Raw genomic sequence first — 18,860 nt, forward strand, 5'->3', positions numbered from 1 at the left:
TGTTTCGCTTTGACTCGGTGCAAAGCTGTCGAGCTTGAAAAGCACCGGCTACATCGCGATTATGTTTTCGCCAGCTCACGGGCGAAAACGTAATCGTGATGTTGGCGCGATAGTACAAAGCGTGTCTACATGCTTGGTCTACATGTTCTGCATACGTGCAGGGCTTGAAAATCGTTATTTTCGTTATAGTGCGGTACCGCTTATAGTGCAGATATTCGCGACTACGGAGACTTACGTTGTAAGCGGTCTACACTGTATATGAATATATCACAGTTGTACGTCATCATACCTTTTCAAGTTCATTCCAGTTGTAATTTTCACTACCAACCACCAAGACCATCAGTTCCTGAGCGTGAAACAAGTCCTGGATGGAAATAGAGAAAAATGCACATGAGAACATGTGCCAACAATCCATACTACTAGCAATAATGCAGAACTTTCAAACACTATCATGACAAAGATGATTGAATGGTTTTCAATGTGTCTTACTCTGAAGGCCAAATTACGTTTGAACGGCATGTCGCACCGCCCGCCTGCCACACGCATGCGGTCGTGCGGTTCGAGCCTAAAACAGCCATAAGCAAGTTCTACTGCTATTATTCCACAGACGTCAAGGGCATGCCACCTTGTAAAATGCATGTTTTCATCATTATGATCTGTAGCATTACGAGGTGCAGGTAGTACTCAAACACACATGATATTTTGTTGACCATTCTTTCCAGCACTTGCTCTCTATTTATTTACTTATTTTCAAAGACTGCAGCCCTATTCAGGGATCGATCAATCAATCAATCAATTTTTATTGTTTCTGAGTTGCAGGAGTGGGTAAATGTATAAGAGAAATACAAATACAAAATAAAAGATAAACAGAACAGTAAAGTTAACATGAGTCGGTACATTATAGTGAGGAACAAATTTCTCACCGAAGTGCCTAGAAAAAATTGGCCGCCCTTCCTCTACTGAGAAGATGGGTGCAAGCGAAGCTTGTGTTGGCTCGTTTGTGGCACGAGCACGAACGCAAACCGAGGGGCGCCAACGAGCAAGCTGCGGAAGACTTCCACTCCGTGAAGATGGTTAACAAGCGAAGCTGAAACGTGCGGCCCTGGTGTTTATCACTAGGTTAATACTGAGGGTTCATTAAAGTATTTCTCAATTATAACGTTACACACACGTTCGGCTGCGATGGAGAGAACGACATCACTGACGTTATGGTATGCCCACAGTCCGCCGTTGTCGCTTGGGTTCGATGTCTCGAGTTAGCTTGGTGGCGTGGTTAGCAGCATTCGCCCGCCATTGCCACTTGCAATTCCTCGAAATTAAATTGCTTCAAAACTAATTCTGTCCATTACGTAAGACAATGAATAGCTCATACCCCCTTAAGCAATGGCTCATACCCCCGTAAACGCGGCCTCCCATTACGACGACAGAAGAGAAGTGAACTTCTACGCTGGAATGATTAGAGGCAACGCAGCCAGGTGTGGAAGCAGACAACGACGACGATCGCGGAAGCAGTGGCATGAGCGCGTGCCAAGCACAAGCATAAGCGAACGAGCCAGCTGCGGACGAAGACGACGCTCGAGCAGCTCCGAGAGCAGCTGGTTTTCTTTAGCGTTACATCGCCGGCGCAGGCTAACACATACAAGCTTCGCTTGAAAAATCCAACAGTGGCAGTTCATAGAAAGAACTGGGCATTGTGTTCATTGTGAGTATTGGACAATACAGGAAAAAAATGTGTTTGAAGTACTTCTGTTTGGGCAAGTTGGCACAATAAGTTTATACAGCACGAAAAGACGGCAACAACAAGAAACACACACACACACACACAAGACTCATCCTGTGTGTATGTTCACAGCATGTCGCCGTCTTTTCGCACTGATTAAACTTGAAGTGTGTTTGAACTTGCTAGTGTGCACAAAAGATGGCTTGAGATTGAGCCTGGGTTATCTTCCAGTTGAAAAAGCACTGGCAGTTGCGAGGTAAGCATAAGCAAATAGACAAGATAAGTGAATAATGGAATGCAACAGTTTCATAGATTCAATGTGCTACCTACTGCACACTAGGGGCAAATTCAAGGAAATCAGAGAGGATGACAGTGAAAAATCCTGATCATAACAATGACAAATGAAACTGCTTTCCTTTCTTCAGGATTTGTGAATGTCACACTGCTTACATGGGCTTTAGATGCATAAAGTGTATAAGAGAAATACAAATATAGTCTAAGGATGTATAAGTGATTTATAGATTAGCAATTTCGTGTTCTTCAGATTTTTGGATAAAATTCATCTTCAGTAACCAAACATTTTTTAGTGCTTTTGCTGTCATCAATCTGCTCAGACCATTGCATGTTGTGCATGAAGACGACCCCCTAGGTACTTGTACTGAAATGCTCGGGGAACTACTGCGTTTTTCAATGTATACTCATGAAGCGAAGCAACATGGCTGTTCGTAAATTACAGGACAGTTTTTGGGAAGTTAGTATGTATCTGCCAACTCGTGCACCACGTACAGAACCTGGTAAAAGATTCCTTATAAGACACAATCGTCTGCATAAAGACGAACTCTTGACATGATATTATGGGTAGGTCATTCATGAAGATCAAAGATAAGAAAAGTTCGAGAACGGAGCCCTGCAGGATGTTTGAAGTTACCTCTGCAGCAGATGAAACTAAATAAGGGCAAAAATTTATAAATTAGTCAAGACTATTTAAAATGGTGTTTAGTTTACATATTAGTAGCTTTTACTGTGAATAATGATTTGAAGGCTTTTGAAAAGTCGAAAAAACAGTACATCTATTTGTTTGCCAATATCAAGACTGCTAGAAATGCAGTTTGAAAATTCCACTAGTTGTGTTACTGCGCTGAAACCATAACAGAAGCCATGTTCAGTATTAGAGAGAATGTTACTGGATTCAAGTTATTCTATAGTGTGTATGCTTGTGTGTGATATGCTCCAGTATCCTGCAAGAATTGGAAGCACACAATATAGACCTATACAGTGGAATCTCGTTGATACAATTTTGTGCAATATGTTTTTCGGAATGATATGTATTTCTTTGTTTTTGTTTTTTTGTTTCCTGGCCAGCGCCCTATAGAAGCAATGTATTTTCATGCGGTTCATATGATCACGTTTTCACCTGAAATTGGATGATATGATTGCAAACTGGTATTTCTGAAACTCGTAGCTTTATGTTCAAGTTTACTAGATTAAATTAGATTCCAACAACCCAAGAACAACATGTTAAGAGCCAGCGACACTAGAGGAAAAACGCGCACTGCGTGCCAGCGGCGGCAAAACACGCGCCACAAAAGCTACCGCGAAGCAGGTTTTTCATGCCATAGGAGGATCGGTCCCAGACCGATTTAAATTGCTGCATGCCCTGGCAACAAACAAGCCGCGAACGAAGCAAACCAATGAGAGCTGCCCCTTCAGTGACGTAAGCGCGCGAAACTGGTGTCGTGCAGACCCGCCCGACCGCTATTTTTGCACTCGTAGTATCGTCTGCTCCCATCAGGTTTCGCTCGCGCTTGTTTTGGTTGGCTTTTCAGGCGAGATCTTCATGCGGTCACGTGGTGTAGCGAAGCGCCTGCCCTCGTCTGCCAGTCGTATCGCTCATTGTGTCATGCTGCTCTACGGTGTTCCTTTGTTTCGGAATTCTTGGCCTCGTTTTTTAATTTTCGAAAGAACTTGTTTACGGACTTTGAAAAATAAAAAGAAAGTTCAGCGAAAACTGACACGCTATTTTAACGTTGCTCAATAAAAGACGCAGTTTCGCCCAAAGGCAAAACATTTGCGTTAGCAAATTGGTAAACAGCCATAAAAGGTAGGATAGTAGTTCTATCAGCCGTATAAACTTGGAAACATTCGCTTACTAACTGAATTAACAAGCATGGTGTCAGCGCGCAAAAGCAAACATGAACACATCACACTCGATGACCGTGGACACTCGCTGTCGAAATGCTGGCGTGAGCAAGTGTGGCAGGAGCGAGCGAAGGCGGCTACCGGTCATGAAGTCTATCACTTCAACAGAAACTGAACTGAACATAACGTGCATTATGCATAACACGTGCATAACGCACGTGTTATGAGGAGCAGTATCACTCGATGCCACAGGAAGCTTTGCTAGCGAGTTTGTCACCAAGTAAGCCTGTTTTCTTATGTGTTGGAGCTTGCTTTGGATGATACGATTTTGGGATGATACGTCTTATTTTCTGGTTCCCGCGAAGATCGTATCAACGAGGTTCCACTGTAGTTAGAAGTTGTTTTTCACCAGACTATAGAGGGCAAGACTTTGGCTAACTTCCAGGACTGCGTACCGACATTGTAGTGAACAATTTGTTCAAAATGACAGCCAAATAACGTGAACACTGGAGAAAGCAATGAACCAGAAAACTGTTCGGACCTGGGCACTTCTTTGTGCAAGTTTAGTATCAGATTCAGTATACTATTTTTACCGATTATAACATCATTGACAGAGAGCTCAGGATCAGTACACGTAAATGGTGGCAAAATGTCATTGCGTGCAAACATCGATTGGAATTAAACATCGAAAGCATTAGCCGTCTCAGTCAAATCAGAAATGATTGTGCCTTCTCATAGAAAAAAAAAAAAACTGCTACACAGACTGTTTGCTCAGTTAGATGACCAAACAGCATACAATGCCTGGCAATACTTGGCCTGATGCCTTTTCACTAAAGGTATGCACTAAGAGCTTGAACAGAAAAAATTAAATTCGGCAATGACACTTACGACTGCTTACGTGTGGGAATGCAAAAGCATTGTTGTCGCCTTGGTGAAATGTTTTCACTTAGGTATTCATCCGCATGTTGTTGTGCACATTGTAAGTTGCACGGCATTCCTCTTAAGACATGATGGCAGTGGTACACCTAATTTTATACTGATGATTTGGCGTCGAGAGTGTTGTTGTTGTTGTTTCCTGTCATGTACGTGGCTTCTACCAACAACGGGAGGTTGGCCAAGAAATGCATACGCCGAGCACAGTGGTGCCATTTTCTATTGAATGATCATTAGCGTGTGATAGAAGACGATGACAACGGTGACCCGCACACCATCAAAAGTGTTGTGTGAGCTTTTGCATATAGGGAAGACACGATGCCAGGTTGTGGTAGACATTGAGAAATTTCACGTCAATCTGAGCATTTTTTGAAGTGTTTTTACTCTTTGTGCCACTGTTCATTTTTGGAAATGGGTCATATAATGCTTTATGAAAATTTTATTTACTGTGTTAATATTTTCATACTGAATAGAACTATAATATGTATAATGGAAGTTCCTTCCTTGCTACAGCTGTGGTAAAAGTAAGCACCTTCCAGCTTGTTTAGCAACGGCTACGCTTACCAGGACTTTGCTGCTACAGACTTTGTAGAAGCCTTGAGAAAATGCTTCAAAGCAGTGTTTGACTGATGTGTTGAGGACAAAGTCCACGTAGAGATCCACGTACTCCTGCCTGCAGTACAATGTAAAATTGCCTATAAGAGACTTGCAAAGTGCAATACTATAATTTCCCACAAAATGAAAAAAATAGTCATCACTAACATAAACTATGGCCATAACATACAACTATCATCGTTCGCGTTAAACCCTCCATTATTTTTTCATTCTTGGCAAGGTTTACTTAAGACGTCCAGTATAGTTTGTCTCTAATATTTTGCAAAGCATATTATTAAACAAGTTTTATTCTGTACACTGGCGATATTATGCATAGGCCCAGCTTTATTTATATGATTGTTCTCAATACAGTTGAACCTTGATATAACGAGCATGGATATAAGAAATTATTAAACATAATGAAGTAAATATAAAATTTTTCTTGATATCAGCATGTAATGAATTTATGCTCACAACAAATACAGTCAAATCTCAATATAATGAACCTCGATTTAACAGAATTCGCGATGTAACGAACTATCTTATTTCCCCATCTTAGTTCTACTGAATTAACGAAACCTTGATATAACGAAATTCTAGATATAACGAAGTTTTTCGATGCAAGTACAACTTCGTTATATCGAGGTTTGACTGTAGTGAATATAATGAAAGTACTATACAGAAAACCCCCAATAACAACCATTACAGCTGCAAAAACTGGAAAACATTTCAAGATAAGCGAAATCACGAAAATATAGAAGTCTGCTGGTCATGCATAGGCTACATCTAACCTTTCCAAAACGCCACCAGTAATACTCTAGGTCATTTTCGCATGTATCGGCACCGGACACATTGGCATCTATGGGCAACGGTATTACTGGCACTATGCCAAGATAGCATGCTTGGCACAGTCAAGATGATTGATCCAAATGCAATATTTAAAGCCAGTCACCCGGGCATAACAGGTTGCAGACATACAAAAAGCAGACGCTGCTACTTGCTGCATTGTAATGAATTCTGGACAATTTCACTTAAAAAAAAAAAAACTGAACTGTGTAAAAGTGTAATTGTCACGCCTTTAGCAGATGCCTACTAATGATTCGGCACTTACGCCTTACCATGGGTCACGCAAGCATGAAGCGAGCATCCTTATCAAGCCACAATTTCAACGAACCGATGGGGGCTCGCATGCTAGCTTCTTTTGGGCGCAGCATGTGGGCTGATCGCAACAGCTCAAAAGTGCCAATCATACTGCTCAAGGTCACGATTAATACTGTGGCCACATTGATGTGGTCACAGCGTCCTAAATGAGAGGGGAAAAGAAAAAAGACTGCACCTCCCAGCTCACCGCTGCTGGGTGAGGCCACAGACAACAAAGTGACAGCAAGCAGCCCAGCAAGGGTGTGTGTACAGTGAAAAACAGAAAGGGGGGAAAAATAAGCAGGGAGCATGACCCAGTGCGGCATCTGGCTCGGCTGGCGAGCTGCCGCCGGTAGAAAAGCGAGTGCAAGTTGAGTTTTAGAGATATCTGGAGCCAGGTGGAAAGCTTTTCAAGGTAAGGGGTGAAGAACACAATTCAATTTTTTTATTTATTTGGGTTGACACCACAGCCAGAAAAAAATGTATACTTAACCAATATTTCGAGATATCAAAGTTCGAGTTAACAAAAGTTTACTGTATTTTCATGTCGGTTGCGACTTCATTAAAACAAGATTTGATTGTGTAACACAATATGCTTCCTCAAGTTCAATACAGTGTAGACCGCTTATAACGTAAGTCGCCGGAGTCGCGAATATCCGCACTATAAGCGGTACCGCACTATAACCAAAGCAAAACTTTTCAAGGCCCGCACATATGCAAAACATGTGCACCGAGCCGCCACGCGTATGCGACAGTCGAGGAATGCGGCTGGAACATTTGCATTCAATTTAGAGTCGAATCTTGTTAATTCGAACCAAATCACGTGGCGGCGCCTCCGACCGGCAATGCTCCGGCACCGCCATAGAGTAAATGTCGCACGCAGAAAAAAAAAAAAAAAAAAAAAAAAAAAATAGAAAGAAAAAAAAAGGCGGCGGAAATTTCACCCTCTTTTAAATGGTAAGGTCGCCGATTCTGCGTTGCGCCGGAACATGCGTGATCGTGCCGACGTCTCAGCCACGCTACCATAGCCACACGTAGAAAATGGCAGTGAACCCTTCTTTCTCCTTTATGCGCTTTCTCTACTTTCTAGTCACGTGTTGACCTTGCACGCTGCGGCTATGGCGCAGAGGGAAGCAGCGGTGCTGTCCCATTTTGTATGGTGTTCTGTGGCTGTCCCAGGCTGGCCAACGAAACTGCCCACGCCGGCAAACGCCCGCTTCCCGATAACAGCAGAAAACGAAACTTCGTGGAGCTGGCGCCGGGCCGGCTGGCGCTGGGCCGGCTGGAGCAGCGGCGGGCGCGCACGGTGACAATCGAAAGTGAGGAAGCTACGGGGGAGGGCGAGGGGGCCAGCGAAGCGGCGGAGTTGCCGAGGCGAAATCCGCATCCCGGCCGCCCTCCTCCCTCACATTCCACGGTTTCCGCGTGTGCCCTTCGCCGTGCTGTGCCGGCGCCGCCCGCTCCATGAAGTTTCGTTTACTGCCGTTATCGTGAAGCGAGCGTTGGCAGGCCTTGGCAGTATCGTCGCCCGCGCTCGCTATGCGCGCCGTGATATTTTACGACTCGCACTCAAGATTCTGGTTGCAGCCTCACTGGCTGTTCGTTCGCACCATGTGCCCTTCTCCTCCACTTCGTCTCTCTTTCTTCCTCGAGCACTCCTTGGGGCGCCCGTTTGAGGGGAGCGTTCGCCGTCTCCGCTGACTTCAGTACTCCCAGGCAGCCGCACTGTAACCGGTATTTCGTTTCCCGCAACTGCACTATAAGCGATACGTGTATACATGGAGCGCTATGGGAAATTTAAAGGGAGTCTGAAAAGACAGCACTATATCCGGTCCTGCACTATAAGCGGTTACGTTATAAGTGGTCTATACTGTATTACACACACACAAAAGAAGAACAAGGAAAAAAAAAAACACTTGCATTACATTTGCGCTAATATGTTCAATGTGTAGAAATTATGAGTTCACCATATTTTTAATGGTTCCTAGTCAGAGTTCTTCCCCCCGATGGGCGGCAGGGGAAATTCCGTCCACTGCTAAGCTTTACCGCCCACCCCTTTGAAGGGTGACTCAGCAATTAGGATGGTCAATTTGGTCATTCTCCAATTTTTTTCTTATGTTTTTCCGTAATACCCAGGTGTTCCTTTATCATGTGAGGAAATATTAGAAAGAAATCTGAAGCCGAAGTTGAGAAAAATGCCCTTTTTTAAGTGTGCTACTGGCCAAAATTGGGCAGAAAATCGGGCTTCCAGAGATGCCGTTACACCGCGGATCAAGCGACTAGCCACTCTAGGGCGGCTTTTTCTCGTCGCAGTGCCGCGATCTTGGTACCTTCGTAAAGAAGAGAGATCGGAGCTTGACATAGCTGCAACGCCATATTTCCCTGTGCTAAATTAAAAGCAGAAGAAGCAAGCAAAAAGAGTAAAACTAGTGTTGTGCTCAGCACTGACAAGATGGTGAATTCGACACTATGACGGATTTGACAATGCACAGAATAGCACAGCTGATGACATTTGGTGATCGTGACAGGCTGTGTCACGGGCTCTTGTTTCTTTCGTTAATGTGTCCACGATACAAATATTGACATGTTGAATATATGATTCAAAATGGTATAGAAAAAAGAAAAAAAAAAGAACTTAATTGTGTGTGTAACCCCCCTCCCACTCCTATTTGTCGACTGCAAGATGTCCACCCTCAAAAATTTCCGGGAGAACTCCGTTTCTAGCGAAAATATAAGGTTCTTGTTTTCTTGGCATTGTCAGACAGAAGCCATGAACATAGTGCCCCCATGGACATACCGTACTTATTCGAATCTAAGCCGATAGTTTTTTTTCAAATAATCATATACGAAACTCTAGGGTCGGCTTAGATTCGAGGATTAAAAAAAAAACGCGTCAGTTTTCAACTGAACTAATAAATATGGTGCATAATTAGCGCCATCTAGAAAAGTCAGTATCGCAGCCGCTACTGGCCGTGCCAGTAGCCAACTGAAGTACATGAGGGACGTCGCGATTTTGATCTGTGTCGTTACGTAGTGTCGTATCCGTGTGGTGTAGCATCAGTGTGCGGCATGGCATTTTCATAATGGCACCAAACAGGCAATGCCACTATAGTGCCGCTTTCTAACGAATACCGTATTTACTCGAATCTAACGCGCACTTTTAACACGACCCTAAATCTGCATTACCATATAGCCATCGGCATTTCAAAATGGCCGCCTCGCATGCGTGTCGAGCCTAGCTACTTTCTAGTACTTTTTAGCCTAGCTACCCTAGCTTCCTCCATGTGGTGCAGTACACGTGCTTAGGCAATAGTCTACCGTCTGTCCTCACGTTCTCTGCGTCTGCTCTATCAGCATGAAGTACTGAGCTCATCATGATGCCGCATTTAAAAGGAAAGTGATCATGTGTGCGGAGACGGACGGAAATCGGGCCGCATCACGGGCGTTCGGAGAATCCAAAACTTGCGTGTGGGACGGGAAGGAGTAGATTTTCGTCAACAAAGCAATGGTTCCGGTTTCAGTGGACCGAAGCAGGACGTAGTCTGCGACGATCCACTTCGGCAATACGATCAACTTGGCCCTATCTTGAAAGCAATCTGCGACGGAGAAAGTCCGTCGTGCGCCATGTTTTCGACGCTTATAGGTCGCGTTGAAGCGAGAGGCATGCTAGCACGAAGGTCAATTCGCTTGCTGCGCTAGCGTTTTGTCACTCCAGCGTTTTGACAGTTTGTTTCCGCGGTCAACAAGCAAGATGTGTTCATGTTTGCTGTGCGCGCGTGACACTGTGCTTGTTAACCCAAGCAAAAAAATGAGCTCGGCAGGAAATCGGGCGGCTACCCATGGCCAGTTAAAGAGACGAAGGCTCGATCTCGGCCTTCTGGGTCGGGCCAGGCTCGGTTTTTGCACGTGGCCAATCTGTTTGCCGACCACCGGTAGGCAGTCGTCATCAAACCGACGTCATGGCCCCCGGTTACTTCATTGCGGCCATGGTTGGCCGCCGTACGGGCCAACGACTTCCGCACGATGGTCAGAACGTGGCTTGTCCACGGCCAGCATTCTATTGCCAGCATTTATATGTAGGCTTTTTTTTTTTTTGCTCACATGCACTAAGTGTTTTTTTTTCCTATGTCGATTTTTCTGACAATTTCTTTAGTTTTTTTGAACGCTTATGATGTTTTTCAACTGAGCAGAATCTCAAACTTGTTGTCGGAGGCGATTTTAATATTAATTTACTTCAACGCAATTCCAAGCAAATGACTTTGTTACGACAAGCGCAACGAGAATAACGGACACATCAGAGACTTTGTTATTCATAACGAATATCTTCTTCGAAAAAACTACCGCTGGCACCATAGCTTGTGATATCAGTGATCATTTACCTGTTTTTCTAGGTTTAGACACAATTTGCCATAAAAAAGCAAAACGTCAACGTGTTTATCAAGATATTTCGGATGCAAACTTGACGCGATGTAAAGAAGTCCTGCAGGATGTTGCATGGGAGTGCATATATAACATCAAAGATTCTGATAAGGGATATGACGAATTTCTAAATATAGTGAAAAATACTTATCACGCAAGCTTTCCCACAAAAATTGCTAAGCGGACACACAAAATACGGAAACCTTGGGTAAGCAAGGATATATACGATAAAATTAAAACCAAAGAACAACTTTACGCTACCTTCCTTAAAACCAAGGACCTAAATGTATTTGCTCAATTTAAGCGGCTTAGAAACAACGTTGTGAAGTTGCTCCGGAAAGCGAGGTCGGCGTATTACTCTAATCTATTTTCACATGATATTAAGCGTACTGACCTAACCTGGAAAAAAATAAACACTGTGCTCGGGCGTAACCAAGAATCCAATGAAATGGTATCAATATGTTACGGTAACGATTATGTGTCTGGTTCTGCTTTAGTCAATCTGTTTAACAATTTTTTCATTAACCAATTCACAAGTAACGCAACGCAATAACACAAATGAATACGAAGACCTTGCACAAGCCCAAACACCATAATTTTTTACCCAACAGACGTTCAAGAGGTGGTTTTCGCATTAATAAACCTTAAAAACAGTAACACTTGTGAGGTAGACAACCTACCACTAAAGTACGTAGTGCATGAGATAGCGCGTCCATTAACGCACATTTTTAATGTTATCCTCTCCACTGGTGTATTTCAAAAAAACATGCAGATTGCAAAAGTAACTTTAATTTTTAAGGGCGGTGACAGAAATGTATTGAAGAACTATAGACCCATATCGATTTTACCCATTTTTTCCAAAGCGATAGAAAAGCTCTTGTATATAAGATTGTCTAACTATTTTTCTAAGCAATCATTACTACACAATTTTCAGCACAGTTTTCATCAGCATTGTTCGATGGAAACCGCGCTGCTAAAGCAAAAGGAAATAATCTTAAAAACCTTTTTAGACCATAACTTAACACTGTCAGTATACGTAGATTTATGGAAAGCCTTTGACACGGAGGAAGATTATTTAGGAGTAGAAACTCCCGCCAGCGCGGGCGCTCGCGTGCGACCAGATAACGTCACATTATTATGCGCCGACGGGGGCGCATGCAGTGGCGGCGCCTTGCGGCACGTCATGCAAGCAGCAGCGAAAAAAAAAAGAGCAGCAGCCTGGCGGATCGGTGGTGCCGCTCGGGCACGTTCTCTTCGGCGGCGCGCGTGTCTCCCGCGCTCAAAGTAGACGACACAGGCGTTCGGCGTTCGCTTCAGCGTGCACGCCGTAGCGTTGTTTTTGTGGGCCTTTAAGTCAAACAGTAACTGTTCTTGTCGGTGTCTGTTCGAGGGCCGTAATACTAACAGCGCTGATACGTGCAGTGTACCCTTGTTCGGAAATTGCTAGCCTAAGATGGGATGCAGGTAGGATGCGTGAGTGCCCTCAGTAGAAGTTGTGAGGCGAGCGGCCGAACGGGAGCAACGCGCGCGGCCGCGAACGAGAGAAACACATGTGACCGGTTGCCTAGGCAACCGAGACGGCGGTAATTTCTTTCTCAGCCGCCAGGTGCCGCCAGCATGATAGTGGCTCCGCGGGCTTATGTCATTAACTGGCCGCCGCATCTGGCGGAGTTTCCACTCCTAAAGGTTTCTTGCTCCGTGGCCTTTGATTCATTACAGCATGAAATACTACTTGATAAATTGAAGTCATACGGTGTACACGGCATTGCGTATGACCTCCTAGCTTCTTACTTAAGGCATCGTAAGCAATATGTATCAGTAGGAACATCTTCAGATATTAAATGCATAAAGATGGGAGTACCTCAGGGCAGCATATTGGGGCCACTTTTATTTTGTGTTCACGTTAACGACCTACAGGCTTTTAACTTAAATCCACAATCAACATCAATTTGCTATGCTGATGACACTACATTATTAATCACCGGTAAAACATCTGACGATATACAAGAGATATCTGATGAAACAATGCTGCTATTACTAGAATGGACAAAGTGCAATTCCTTACTTATTAATACCGCAACAACAAAGGCAATACTCTTCAGACCAAAAAATAAGGACGTAAACTTGTCTTTGATTACACTTGGTCACAATGTGATTGAAATAGTAGAATGCATGAAAGTGCTGGGCGTATATTTTTCAAGTACTTTAACTTGGGATGACCATATCCGCGAAACCCATAAAAAATTGTGAAAAACTGCGGGTATGCTAAACAAATGTAGACATATCATTACTCAACGTGTAAAACTACTACTATATAACTCGTTAGCCCTTTCTCAGTTAAGCTACGCCCACCTAGTATGGGGCACAACAACAAAAGTGAATCTAAACTGACTGTTCTAAATTCAAAAGAAATTTATGAGAATAATTGCAAATGTCCCATATGATTTGAACATGCAGCAACTCTTTAAACAGTTTAAGGTTATAAATGTCCATGATTTTTATAATTATCGTTTACTCCAGACATACTGTTCGGCCACAAAAAAGAACTCTTTTTACAGCGAGATTTCAGAATTAGGAAAAAACATTGCCGTATACACTACGCGTCACCACAATATTTGGCACATACCTACTCCTCAAAACAACTATGCGAAACAATCAATCGCTTTTACTCTTCCAGCTCTGCTCAATAATTTTGCCAAAAAATCTGTAGATGTGTCATAGTTGTCCAAAAAAACAATGCGAGATCAGTTTATGTGAACTATGTTGTATTTATTTGTCTATTTTTTGTATTTGCTTATTTAATCTGAAGCTTGCCTTTGTCTTTTGCAAAATGCTAATGTTATCTTGTGCAATCATTGCCTGTACATATGTGCAAAAGCAGTCATTTGTATAAAAATTGTTTAATAACTGCTGCTGCTGCTGCTGTGTAAAGGGGCAGCCACCTCGTCAAGCTACTATTCTCAGTAGCTTTTTGTGGCTACTCCTTCCTTGTGTATTTGTTCAAGGAGAATAAATTTCAATTTCAATTCAATTTCAATTTTTAAGGGCCCTGCTGCAGATACCAAATATTCTGCTTGTTCAGCAGAGTTACCTTAACTGCAGACATTACATTCTAGATAACTTGCAAGTGCAGCAGCATTTAATTGAAAGAGTCACGCTAATTATACTTTTAATTAACTGCTTTAGGGAACATGTCGTAATGGCAGAATTAGAGGCCGTAAGTGCGCAGGACCTATTCAATCGGAAGCAATTTTGAAACTAGCACCAATTTTGAGATATACAAAGTCAAAGTCAGCAAAATGAGTTGGTGTCCTGAATACTACCCTCGAGCATTGCATATATTCACAGTGCAGAAAGAAAATACAGATAACACCAAGGCATTTCTGCCGCATACTTTGACGTATACCTTGAAACTGGTACAAGTTACAAAATTGGTTCCAACTGAATAGGCCCTGTATGTTAACGGGCTCATTTCCACCATTGCAACATGTGAATTAAAGTTAATAATTTAAAAAATAATTGGCACGATTTTGTCAATTAGCAACTTATGCACTATACTACTCATTTAGAAAGTAATGTCCACCTCTTAAATGCAACCCAGATGAAAAAACAGAATGCTGGTACCTGCAACAAGAATAAAAAAAAAGATAGTTTGACATAAGAAAGGACACCCTGTATAATTCACTATTTATTTCATGCACACATGTGTGTCCTTAAGCGCGCTATATAAAGAAGGCGAGCGCTTTGTAGACAAATTAACACTACAGTTAATTTTTGTCATTTTATTGAACTATTCAAATACAAACACAGCAGAAACTGGAATACTTTGTTGTGAGATGCTGTAATAGAAGGTTAGTGGTTGTGACAGACATACAATGGGAATTAATCAATGACAGTCTTCAGAAATGGGACATGTATAACTATTGTTTCGGTGCTGAATATTGAACCAGATGCTTCATGGCCTCTCGATAACTCTTTAAGCATTGTACTTAATTATGAACAGGTTCTGAGAAATCCATGATTTTTCATGACAAACCCTAAATATGCATCGCATCGCACATGAAACGCAGTCTCACATTATTTAGCCTCGAAACGAGAGTCGCGAAAATCTCACGCTAGCAGGGCGAAATTCACCTTTCTTCAAATTACCTTCACCACGACTGCAACGTAGTACATACAGTGTAGACCGCTTATAACATAAGTCGCCGGAGTCGCGAAAATCCACACTATAAGCGGTAGCGCACTATAACCAAAACAACTATTTTATTGCGATAATGGACACTCCAGGCGCATTTTTGCCGTCGCTGTCACCGTGCTCTAGGTTCCGTATTCGCTTACTAAATAAATTAACAAGCATGGTGTCACGCACGCACAAGCAAACATGAACACATCTCACTCGTTGACAGCGGAAACGAACTGCCAAAACGCTCGAGTGACGAAGCGCGGCGAGCGAATTGACCTTCGTGCTATCATGCCTCTCACTTCAACAGGACTATAAGCGGCGAAAACACGGCGCACGGCGGACTTTCCCCGTCGCAGATTGCTTTCAAGATAGGGCCAAGGCGATCATATCGCTGAAGTGGATCGTCGCAGACTACGTCCTGCTTCGGTCCACTAAAACCGTTCCGCATTGCTTTGCTGGCGAAAATCCTCTCCTTCTGTTTGCACCAGTCCTGAACGCAAGTTTCGGATTCTCTGAACGCCCGTGATGTCACTTTCCTTTTAAATGCGGCTACGCAGCTAGGCTCGAGAGTAGCTAGGCTCGACGCGCGTGCGAGGCGGCCATTTTGAAATGCCGACGTCTATATGGTAACTCGATTCTAAAGCGCACGCAATTTTTGGACCTGTTTTATCAGAAAAAAAGTGCCCATTAGATTCGAGTAAATACGGTATTTGTGGCATGAGGGGAGGGTTTTGCCGTCTAGGTTGACTGCCGAACTTGCAGGCAGCTGCACTGTAACCAATATTTCGTGTCCCGCAACTGCACTATAAGCGATACGCGTATACATAGAGTGCTATGGGAAAATTAACGGGAGTCTGAAAAGACCGTATTATATCCGGTCCTGCCCTATAAGCGGTTACGTTATAAGTGGTCTATACTGTACATTATGCGCGTGGCATATACTAGTATAGGGTGTCCCAACTATCACGCACCAAGATTAAAAATTTGCAAATGCCACGTAGCTGGACAGAACCAAGGTAATGTTGTTTGTCGTCGCTTGGAGATACTCAGATTATTTTTTTGCATTCCGCCTAAATACATAATTAGTCTCTATAAATTAATCAACTTCTCAAATATTATAATTAGATTAAAAGTGTCAATGAGAAGATTGTAGAGCAGCATGAAAAAATCCCGATACAGCTTTCTGTTGCTCAATACTTGCTACATAAAAGTGTTTTTCCGAGCATTAAAGAAGCCCGCGAATACACGCAAAATTGCCGCGTGACTGGCTGCTCGAGGCACTTTACGTGTACTCGCAGGCTTCTTTCACGCTCGGAAAAACACTTTTATGTAGCACGTATTGAGCAACAGAAATCTGTATCAGGAGTTTTTCATGTGGCTGTACAATTTTCCGATTTACATTTTGAAGCGAAAGCTTCATTGCGCTACCTCGGGTAGCCGTCGACGACTCAACAGTTTTCACCTTGAGAGCTAGAGGTCAAACACTCGGAAAAAACTTTTATGTAGCACGTATTAATTGCAACAGAAAGCTGTATCGGTATTTTCATGTTTCTTTACAATTTTCTCATTGACACTTTTATAATATTTGATAAGTTTAATCATTAATTAGGAGTAATTGGGTAATAAGACAGAATACAAAAAATAATCTGAGGATCTTCAAGCGACGGTAAACAACATTACCTTGGTTCTGTCCAACTACGTGACATTTGCATATTTTAAAATCTTGGTCCATCATAGTTGGGATTCCCTTGTACAGTATACGTTACGGGCACTGCATGCACACATCAGTGCTTCATGCATATCACGACGCACCCAGTCTCTTAATTCGCTTGCATGACAAGCTTTGGCATGCTTTGACAAGCTCTTGCACATTGAGTGCAGCTCCATAAACCACAAGACATGACATTTTGGCCGCGCTATTATAATGTCGCTTTTAACAGATCGAAAAGCACAGACAAGCTCTCGAAACAAAGAAATGCAGCCTTACGCTCTCTCCTTCCAAATTAACGCTACAAGAAATAGCCTCTAATAGCATAAATAATATGTGCAACTTACGAGTAAATGTGGACATCCGTAGGAGGTGAAAATCCGCAGGCTGGAAATGTCCATTTTTCGCGAACAAGAAGCGCAGCGTGATAGAAACCGTGCGAAGCTGCGCTGACCAAGCAGCCATGCACTGAACGTCTCTTCCCACCAAAAGCTCCCCTGAACAGCCACCATCTACGCACCTGCCTCTTGCCGGTTCCTCCCCGTGAATGCTGCCTGAACCGACTGCCACAGACGACTAAGGCAACCTCCTTCTCTATTCTTTCGCTCCCCAATCCCATCCCCCCAAGTTGGAAGTCGATGCCGACTAGGCGGCGACTTCTATTCGGGCGCCAGCTAGGCGGTGGGCGGGGGCATCCTATATGATCAGCCAGCAGCGTCAGGCCAGCGTGAAGCCAACGTCTCTGGCCAGCCAAAACTTTCGTGCTCGGCATTATGCAGCCCTACGCATCCGGGCCAGCATCCATGACCAAGCCAGCGCCGACGGTGTCGGCAACCTAAGTCGGCCTTCTTACGGCCCAAGCTCTTCAAGCCGACATGATCGGCTCCCAGCGATCTGCCGAGCACCACCCGATGGTCGGCCCTCGGCCAATTTTGCTTGGAAATTTATTTAGTAGGCGAATGTTTGCAAGTTTATATGGCGGATAAAAATGCTATTCTTACTTCGTATAGCGGTCTACTAATTTGCTATCGCATTCGATGCTTCGCCTTTCGGGTGAAACTGGAACTTTTTTTATTCAACGCAACTTTGGTGCAACGGGAGGAAATCTGTTTTTTCAAATGAAAAAAAGTTGTATTTCTGTTTGAGAGCATGAGGTGCGCGATACTGTAAAGGATTTTTTTTTTGTCACGGAGAGTGCGTTACAATCGAGGGCGCATTAGAATCGAGTAAATACAGTAGTTGTGCTAGCCATAGAGGCATCGTCAAACATTCAAGCCGGGCGGGACTTAGGCATCGATAAGAAAAACGTTCGTTGTTGGAGGGGGCCAAGGGAAATCCTTTTTGTGTGCACCGCAACGAGGATGGCAGTTACCCAGAAACATTGATTGTGCGCTCCTTCAAAAAGTGAGCATCTCTAATGCGTTTGATGGTACTGAATATAGTGCACTTTTTGAAGATGTCTGCAATAAGGAAGGTAGCGACTAGGCTAGCAGCGACGGTGACATAGAATGAGCTCGGCATGTTCATATTTAATAAATGCTGTTTCATTTTGTGAATGCTGTCCTCGTTTTTTTGTTCGGTCTACAATCGAGGTAAGTTTTTTTCTGGCTTCGAACTTTTGGGGGGTTGGCTTAGAATCGGAGTCGGCCTAGATTCGAGTAAATTTGGTACATAATTGGAATCTGCAGTAAATTCGCTGCTCCCGCATGCAACCAAAATAATTGGCATCTTTTGAATGCTTTAATCTCAAACCTACATGTAAGGCTTAAGTACCAAAAGCACACCCGCGCTTCTACCAACCTGAGGGAACAAGTGATCGAAATTGGAGCTGGTGATAAAGTCTTCAAGTAAAAATGATGAATTAGAGCCTGTAAGGGTTTTTTGTTCACAGGAGGCAGACAAGAAGTTGCTGTCAGCTATGAACCAAGCAAACAAATCCTTGACTACCCGAAAAAACATCTTTTTATGCGTGAAATTAGAATTCAGAAATTTTACGTACTTGAAACTGTACGACATATAGGTTA

The 18,860-nt window shown here is 43.3% G+C and overlaps 1 protein-coding gene across 16 annotated transcripts in view; it reads right to left on the reverse strand.

The window, feature by feature from the left end:
* Positions 1-18,860, reverse strand: part of LOC119436503 (probable E3 ubiquitin-protein ligase HERC4) — a 335,733-nt gene that overhangs the window by 21,828 nt on the left and 295,045 nt on the right. For all 16 annotated transcript variants that reach the window (XM_049658143.1, XM_049658141.1, XM_049658148.1 and 13 more), the window contains 2 exons: positions 5,357-5,465; positions 290-364 (listed from right to left, as the gene is read on the reverse strand). In XM_049658143.1, the coding sequence (XP_049514100.1) occupies positions 290-364; positions 5,357-5,465 (184 nt within the window). The remainder of the gene's footprint in view (positions 1-289; positions 365-5,356; positions 5,466-18,860) is intronic.

This window comes from Dermacentor silvarum, chromosome 1, assembly GCF_013339745.2.
Source record: "Dermacentor silvarum isolate Dsil-2018 chromosome 1, BIME_Dsil_1.4, whole genome shotgun sequence".
NCBI classification, from domain to species: Eukaryota; Metazoa; Arthropoda; class Arachnida; order Ixodida; family Ixodidae; genus Dermacentor; species Dermacentor silvarum.